The sequence below is a fragment of the Scatophagus argus genome, chromosome 22, assembly GCF_020382885.2.
Source record: "Scatophagus argus isolate fScaArg1 chromosome 22, fScaArg1.pri, whole genome shotgun sequence".
Taxonomy (NCBI): Eukaryota; Metazoa; Chordata; class Actinopteri; family Scatophagidae; genus Scatophagus; species Scatophagus argus.
The window spans coordinates 15,005,674-15,014,256 of NC_058514.1; the positions used below are offsets into that span (position 1 = coordinate 15,005,674).

At 38.6% G+C, this 8,583-nt stretch overlaps 1 protein-coding gene across 1 annotated transcript; it reads left to right on the top strand.

The window, feature by feature from the left end:
* Positions 1-184: 184 nt before the first annotated feature.
* Positions 185-3,950, top strand: LOC124054122 (homeodomain-interacting protein kinase 2-like). The gene is made up of 9 exons (XM_046379800.1): positions 185-967; positions 1,243-1,433; positions 1,519-1,701; positions 1,801-1,982; positions 2,077-2,200; positions 2,355-2,546; positions 2,652-2,887; positions 3,093-3,262; positions 3,356-3,950. Exons 2-9 carry the CDS (start codon positions 1,254-1,256, stop codon positions 3,481-3,483), a joined length of 1,395 nt encoding a protein of 464 aa, XP_046235756.1. The 5' UTR covers positions 185-967; positions 1,243-1,253; the 3' UTR covers positions 3,484-3,950.
* The last annotated feature ends 4,633 nt before the right edge of the window (positions 3,951-8,583 follow it).

Consider the following 8,583-nt stretch of genomic DNA (forward strand, 5'->3'; position numbering starts at 1 on the left):
CGTTTTTTTTTAACATGATATCAAACATCACAAATTAAATGCATCTTGCATAATTTTAGCATTTTCGGTTGGCTGAATCAAACAACCCTGACAAAAGCTATGCTGGCAAAAACACACAGGTACAGGCACAAGTGTACTGTCTATTCTACATGTGGGATGTTGTTTCTTATGTGTAAGCATTTGTTCAGACTTGAAGTCTCAGATAAGGGCGACTTTATATTTGGCTTGCACAAGCAACGGCAACAATAGTGGAAATAGATGCTGTAGTTTTGCAAATTTTTGAAGTTGAAGAGGTGGTGATATCGCCAGGAATGGAAGGCTATATTGGATGCACTGCTGCCATTTCAGCTTTGAGTCTCGACTCAGGGCAGTGTGACTAGTAGTTTAGTTTGACACATGATGTGCAGATATTGTTAATGTTGCTGTGGTTAATGTTGTATAATACTGCATATATTTCAAGAGTTGCTCCATCCCTGAAACCTGAAGCTAGTAAACACAGATTCAACCAGAAACAAAATTGTATCAGGTTTTAATTTCTACAGCAGGAGTCAAATCTAATGCTCAAAATTGCTTAAACTGTGTTTTGTATGAAGAGTCAATATGCTGGCTGGATTGATCAATACTGAACATTCATGAGTAACTGATATCATTCAGTATATTGTGGCATTTACATTTGCTTCATCCCAGTTACCTTCATACAACAAATCTTACATGATAGACAACATCATATGTGGGTTTAATAGAATACTGGTGTGTGTCTTGGAGAGATGTTTGCTGACATCACAGCAGCATTCTAGAATTAATGTAACAAAGAATGAGAATTTAGAATTTGGTCATTTTGCTCTTTTACTGTTTCTGGGAGGACTACACACAAGTCGTTTGTCTACATAAGCAGCCAACGGTGTAAAAATCAACTACAAGGAAGAATTTAACAGAGCCAAAGTGAGAACTGAACAACTTTCTACAGGTAAGTCACTGTTTCTTTTTGTGCTTCCAGTCGAGTTACATCTGATATCAACAGCTGGAAAGTGGGATGAGATATAAAGGAGTACACACACTTTTGGTGACCCCTAGTCACCTGCTGTCAGTTCACTTAACTAGTCACGAAGCTTAATAAAAACAGGTTAAGACACCAAAGTGTTAAATATATATTCAAACAAGTGATAGTGAGGAAATTTAAAGAGAGTGAATAAACTCCTTTTGTGACTGTTCCCAATTTCCCTTTTAACTTTCTGTACAAAGATCATTTCATCATGGCAGAGGACAGCAACAGCAGCAGTGACTCAGACGGGTTACTGGTCCCGAGCGACTATGAGATAGTTGACTTTATTGAAAATGGGACTGTTGAAGTCGTGACAAAGTGCAAGAGAAAGGACACTGAAGAGCCTGTGGCCATAAAATTCTTGAGAAGTAGCAAGAGCGCGATGAAGGAGGTTGGTTAACTTATATAATTTGATGTTCACAGTTGCAAAAGAGCAGCAAATACCTAAACACATCCAACTTATCATGTATCCCCAGGTGTCCATTTTAGAAGAATTAATGAGACACAATCTGGATCAACACAACATTGTAAAGCTCTACAGCTGGTACCAGATGAAAAACACCATTGGTCTGGTGTTGGAATTGCTAGATATCACCCTTTGGGACTACATGAAGGGGGATCGTCTGCCTTTAAAGGATATCAGGCTCATCACAGAGCAGGTATGGAGGTAGTGTCACAAAGCAACATTTAACAATATATCCCATTTTAAAAATCTTTTCAAGCAGTTTTGAATTGTGTAACTGAACTTGTACCTGCAGATGGCCACAGCTTTATATGGACTGAAGAGTGTTGGAGTGATCCATGGAGATATAAAACCCAACAACATCATGCTGGTGAAGGATCAGGAGCAGTCCTTCACACTGAAGCTTATTGATTTTGGCTTGTCATTTCATACATCTGAAGGTGTGGTGGGCACTCGTTACCAGGTACCTTATTACAGGTGAGGATTGGTTGACTTTCTTCTGGATTATGTTTGAAATTTCCCAGTTTTGCTATGAACAGAAACTTTGATGCTGTTTTTCTGCCACATTCAGAGCTCCAGAGATCATGCTAGGACTTCCCTTCAATGAAGCCATTGACATGTGGTCTCTTGGCGCTGTGCTGGGCTTCATGATGTTTGGAGAGCTCATCTTCCCATGGTTCTGTGAATATAATCAGGTAAGCAATTTGCTAATTTTTTTTCTAATGGATCCAATAATACTGCATCCACATACCAACTCTCAGCCTCAGTTCAATCATGTAAAGAATGACTGGGCTGGATCTCATCATCCCTGTTGAGTGCTTTGGATGTGACTCTGTGTTTTGTCTCCAGATGCAGTCTATTTGTGAAATCTTGGGCCAACCAGCAGAACATCTTCTCAATGCTGGTCTAAAAACAAGCGAGTTTTTCATCAAGACCTCTGACAATAAGTTTACCCTCATGACACATGACCAGTATTGGAAAAACAAGATTTCCTTTGGCAACAAGAAATTTGCCTTCAGCTCTCTGGACGATCTGAAGGTGGTAAGTAGTTTAGTAGGTTGTAGTTGCTAAAAAGTGACTCTCACTGATTCTCTTTTCATGAATCAGGAGTAACTTGACGGCTGATGCATTTGTTTTCAATATTAGTTAGGCAAGGAGCTGGGGAATGAAGCTGAGGGATGGGGGCAGTGTGTTGAACTGCTGAAAGCGATGCTCAAGGTGGATGCCAGTGAGAGGATCACCCCCAGTGAGGTCCTTAGGCATCCCTTCATCACACAGAGCTACCTGAATGAGAATCAGCAGCCAGCAGCAGATGAGCCCAGAACCAGTCAGGCCTCAACCGACCTCAGAAGCATAGAGTCTGTGTCTGATGCTGATGACAGGTACAGCAGCTATTGAGCTACTGAATCATCTCTTTCTGAAGCCATAGATGGTGTCTTCAAATCAAACTCAAATCTTCTTTCTGTTGGAGACCCACACTGACAAACACTGCAGCCTTGTAGCTGTGAGAAACATTTACACAATCCTCCTGAATATACTATACTGTATGCTATAATCAACTCTCTGTGTGTTTGTGTGTGTGTTCAGTATCAAGGCTGACCAAACTGAAGATACTCAAAGTGACAGAAACCACTTCAGTGACGTACTGCGTTGTAAAACTCTAGTGCTGGATGCTGACCATCCTGGCAGTGATCAGGACACCAGTGCTCCTGAGGAGATCCAGTCGATCATCACAGAACTAGAGGAGACCATATCAGGTACAAAACAGACACCTCCACTTGAGCCCAAAATGACATCCACAGTGTTGTTAATTCTACCACTAACAGCCAAAATATTTGTTTGTTTTTCAGATGACAGCAAGGCCCATGAGGAGACCAAGACAAAGAAGAAGAAGAAGAAGAAAAACTGCATCAGACGCTTCTTCTCATGGATGAGGAAGACATTTTGCTTTTGTAGTTCAACAAAAGTTCAGGACTAGATGACAAAGATGGCAACCTTATTAGCCCAAATACAGAGTGAAGAATCAATGCATAATCAGTATGCTTAAAACAAAATAATTCACACAAATAAGCATAACGACACTTCCTCCAAAAATGAGAAAAGAGGTAATTCAAATCCTACATGTCAAACGATCAGAGAAGCACTTTGTTTTAAGCATACTGAGTTATGGTGAGACTATGTAACATTTGCTTTACAGTAGTCATTCTGGCCAAAACCAGTGGCAATCATGAAATGATAATACATGCTAAAACGGCATAAATGTAGTATAAAAAGAGAGAAGTCAACAATTAAACTCAGTAACGTCATTAGCACAGCAATATCCATCCAATATTTGCTAACATTACCTAACAGCTAATTCAAGCCACGTATGTCATCATGTATGTATTTTTAAATTTATTTTTTTTTTCATATGTGCATATGTGTCTACTACATGACCATGGTAATCTGAATAAATAAACAATTTTGCATATAATTTGTAGAAAACATTTCTTTAAGGAATGTCAGCAGTTAACTATATTTATTTCTGACCAAGTATGGTTGTTGTTCTATTGGTTAATTTGCATGCAGAGATACACACGCATATACACACACACAGACGCACACACTGCCTCCAGCTTCACCAGAGTTGTCTAAAGTAAAAAGAAAAATGTTGTGCACTAAATGATGCTCCGTGTGCAAACATCAATGGCGTTGCAAGACATGCAGCTCTACTGGGGCACAGGCCCCCCACCCCCCATTGACCATATGTTTTGTTTTCTTGTTTGCTTGTTTGTTTGTTTTATTTTTGTTTTTTTAAGCCTGCTGCATATGAAATGAGCTATACTGCTCATACGTACTATACCAGTTTCCTTTGGTTAGCTCATTATTATTGACGCTGCCATACTCCAACTGAAGCAGCTATTGGTGAAGGTAAAAATGTAGAGCTATATGATAATGTCCTCTGTTTCTGTGGGAACTGCCTCCTCAGTGTCATCTCCATGGTGTGGTCTCTCCCGACTCTCCTCGGTCTATTAAAGACGTATTTGGCGGCTGCAGTACCAGTGAGATGAACTTCAAGCCAACTAAAAATCACACTCACAAAGTATAATTCAGTATTAACAGTTTGTTACCATTAGGGGGCAGCAACAGTCAAGGACATTAATACTAGAGAGACCATGTATAGAGTTTAAACATAATACAGCAACACGTTTCTCTTTTTAGCTGTCGTAAATTATATATAATGTACATACATATGGTAAAAGTGAAAGATTTATTAAAATATGGCCATTGTGTGTGGGTTTTTCATTACAACAGTGATGAAAATGAAACACTCTGAGTAAAAGTCTTAATTTACTGTGTAATTGAAGACTCTGAACCTTTACTTAGTGAAAATACTATTCTTTTTATTTTAATTGTTAATATGAAGCTTGAATAAATAGTATTTGGTTATAGGTTAAAGTTAAAGTATTAGGGATAAAGGGATAGCACATATCATATTTCCAAGTTGAGAAAGACAAAATATCAACATTTTTTGTTTATTTGGCTCACAAAAAAGATAAATGTTTATGCATTTCAGCACAGAGCTTTCTGCAGAGTGTTTCAAATACGCAAGTTCAACTCAACAATATACACAAGGACAGAGTTAGTACACAACTGGGAGTTTGACCTAATTATCTAATTAATCATCTTCCTCTTCCCCTGGTTTGAGATAGAGGACCAATCACAAATACTATCAATGATTCACTAATACCAACTTTGATTGAACTTTGATTTGAAGTCCCTTTGGTGTCATAGTGTCAAGTGTATATATTCAAAACATTTTTCTGTGATTTTATGACTTTCTCAATCCAACAGAATTTTGAAAATTTTGAGAAGGGTGAACCATGATTTGTCTCAGCTTAATGTCTTGCAGTTGCATAATCCACATTGCTTGTATGTGTTGCAGTTTCATGCTCCAATATTTGTTGTTTGAAGGTTTGCTTGGTTTATCCAACATATACTAGATCGCAGGGACAAAACAATATGTGAATTACATGAGCTGACTTACAGTCTATATTTTCCTATTAGGTGAATTTTCCACCTAGTGTGGGCATGGTTAAAGGAGTCATAAAATTTGGCAACAAGTTACTGTTCTTTCATCAGACCAGTAAGACCAGCAACAACGTTGACACGACTGCATATGTTCCTATATTATCTTCTCTTCATGTTTCTTTTTGCTAGCTGTGATGGCTACACACCGGACATTTTGGAGGATGTATGGAACCTTCTGAGGTTAAAACAATGTCCAGGATAATGAACTCTGAGCAGATGACCAAGCAATTATTGAATCAAGCATGGGATAGTTTATGGTGTTATTTTGTTCTTTGAGGCAGTAAAAACATTCTTTATGGCTCCTTGAATTACAAGCGGGTGAACACTGTTACCCCTACGTCTCTCAGCCTTCAGCCTTCCCACAGACCACTTCCCTTCAGATCCCTCCAGAAGTTCTGTTGATAGTGAAGGGCTAATGAAAGAGGACATGGCAGGTCAAACAATTAGAATCACTGTGGTGCTACTTAAATCCACAAAGAAATAAGTACCAGTAATTATGTTTGACTGTCTCTTGGTCACCACTGACCCGATGAGTCAGTGAGCCGCCAGCACGGTGAGCGGGAGCATTTCCTCTTCCTTGTCCTCATTTTGATTTTTTTTTTTTTCATGGGCTTAATTGCATTGTCACCACTCCTAAGCAATTCAACAGACCCGGTCAAACATGCTGCCAGAAATAACAATAGTCATTGTATCCAGTGCATTAAATCTGCTACACAAAAATGTACATCAGCAGCCTGTGCAGGGACATACGGTGTCAGCATTATTGAAAACATATGTTCTGTAAAATGTCCATTGTATTTTCTTTAACATATACAGTTTCTTTATCTGAAAGATTATTAAAGAAGGTGTTATCTATGAGTTCTAATCAGAGGTTAAATATTAGTAAAATACCACAACGTGGAAAAATACTCATTACAATGGCTCCTGCCAGTGTTGTATTATACATTTTTTAATATGTGATTACTATTACTGAGGGATTTCCATTTAAACAGCACTGAGAGTAGCAGTAACACTGTATCTGTGTCTAGAACATGTGATGCCTGTCTGCTGAACAGGAAACAATGACGTGACAAACTGTGCTTCTAAGCTAACTAATGTTAAAACATGCACCTCTCATTCGTGGATTGGTTGATGAACGTTTCGTTCTGTGCAGTGATATGATTAATTATTTTTGTCCCTCATACTGACACATACATGTATTTGCAAGCATGCACACACACACGTTTACACGTTTACAAAGGATATATTTGAGCTGGTGTGTCCTTAATAATTTTTATTGTATGAGCAGCTTGAGAAGGAAACTGAGGTCTCCTAGCTGCTCAAATTGACTGTAATCTTTTTTTTTTCTTTCTTTTTTTTGTCATTTGTCACACAGAGTTTGGAGGAGGACCACTAAATCTAATACATAGTGTTTTTGCATTTTCTGTGTTTTGTGCAAGAGTAATCTTAAACATTATTAAAGTCAAGGTAAATGTGAGAACTGGGCACATTGCTACTTTTTCCCTTTCTTTTCCTTTCACACACACACACATACACACAGACGGAAGAGAATAAATATGATGGAAATGATTTTCATGCATCAATCTATGCAACAAAATTTAAGGAAGTGATACCATCTGCACTGAGCTATCATGCTCCCTTCCCATGGAACCATCTTCCGGCTTCGTTCTGGGTGGCGGAAACCCTCTCTACGTTTAAGAGTAGACTTAAAACCTTCCTTTTTGATAAAGCTTATAGTTAGGGCTGGCTTAGGCTCGCCCCTAGTGCTATAGACTTAGACTGCCAGGGATCTCCCATGATATACTGAGCTTCTCTCCCCTCCTCTAACTCTCCTTCCACACATATCCATGTCCCATCAGTGCATGTCACTAACTTGACTTCTTTCCTGGAGTCTTTCGGCTTTCCGGTCTCTCAGGTTCCTGTGGATCGTGTCTGGACCTCCTGCTGTGATCCTGCTTGACACTAACGACTGTTATTACCACCTGTTATATTTCTGCATTATTATTATTACTACTATTACTACTACTACTATCAAATTCATTATTGTTAATAGTGTTATCATTATTCCAATACTCTGTTGTTATTGCTGTTGTTATGCATCTCTGTCTTTGTCTCTAAAAATCACATTGAAGAGTTTGGTCTAGATATGCTGTGATTGGAAAGTGTCCCGTTGTTGTGATTTGGCGCTATATTAATAAATTGAATTGAACTGAAATGAATCTGTCTCTGAGGACTTCAGTTGTATTTCACACCATGTCTCCTTCTTTGTTGTTTTGTTCCATAAAAAACGCAGTGCAAAGAGGCTTTTTGGCAGACATGTTATGTTACAAATATTGTAGTGATTTATTGATGCTTGCACGGTAAATGTGGCACCTTTAGTCAGTCCACCAGCTTCTAAAGCAATGAGACCAAACTGCAGTTATTTCTGAGAACAATCTATCGTGTTAAGTCAGCCCACAGTTTCTGGCACAAGTGTTTATTTCCTCCACTGTCTACCACTAGTTGTTAGAGTATGAGTTGAAGACTTGGACGGGAACAAAAGCCTAAACATGGAACATAATTCAGCTCATGATGAAGACTGATTACCATGCAGCTGTGGTTGATTTGAGGCATAAACACTTTGTTTCCTCCCTCTGCTGGTGCACCGGACATCTGAAAACGTGACTGACTCTGTGGAGAGAGACAGAAATACACTGCTGTTATCTTTTGATTTGGTTTATGAATTATCTTTATCCTTGAGCGGTAAATAACACATTAACCTTTTTTTATTTTTATTTATTTTTTTACTTGTGTCAGCATTGTAGTGATTGTTAAAATCAGTCATCCTGTGACTGGAGAAGTTTCAATTGCCTAATAATTGCCTACTACTACCAAGTATCAGGCAACTGAAACTTCTCCTGTGACTGGAGAAGTCTCAATTGCCTGCTACTTGGTATCGTTTTTGTGGATTATGTCATTCAAGAGAAGGCAGACATCTCTACAGCCAATATCTCCAAAACTCACACCA

Coding starts and splice junctions, on each gene's coding strand:
- LOC124054122 (XM_046379800.1), top strand. CDS start 1,254: ATGGCAGAGGACAGCAACAGCAGCAGTGACTCAGACGGGTTACTGGTC. Junction 2,888..3,092: donor GTGTCTGATGCTGATGACAG/GTACAGCAGCTA, acceptor GTGTGTGTTCAG/TATCAAGGCTGACCAAACTG. Junction 3,263..3,355: donor ACTAGAGGAGACCATATCAG/GTACAAAACAGA, acceptor TTTGTTTTTCAG/ATGACAGCAAGGCCCATGAG.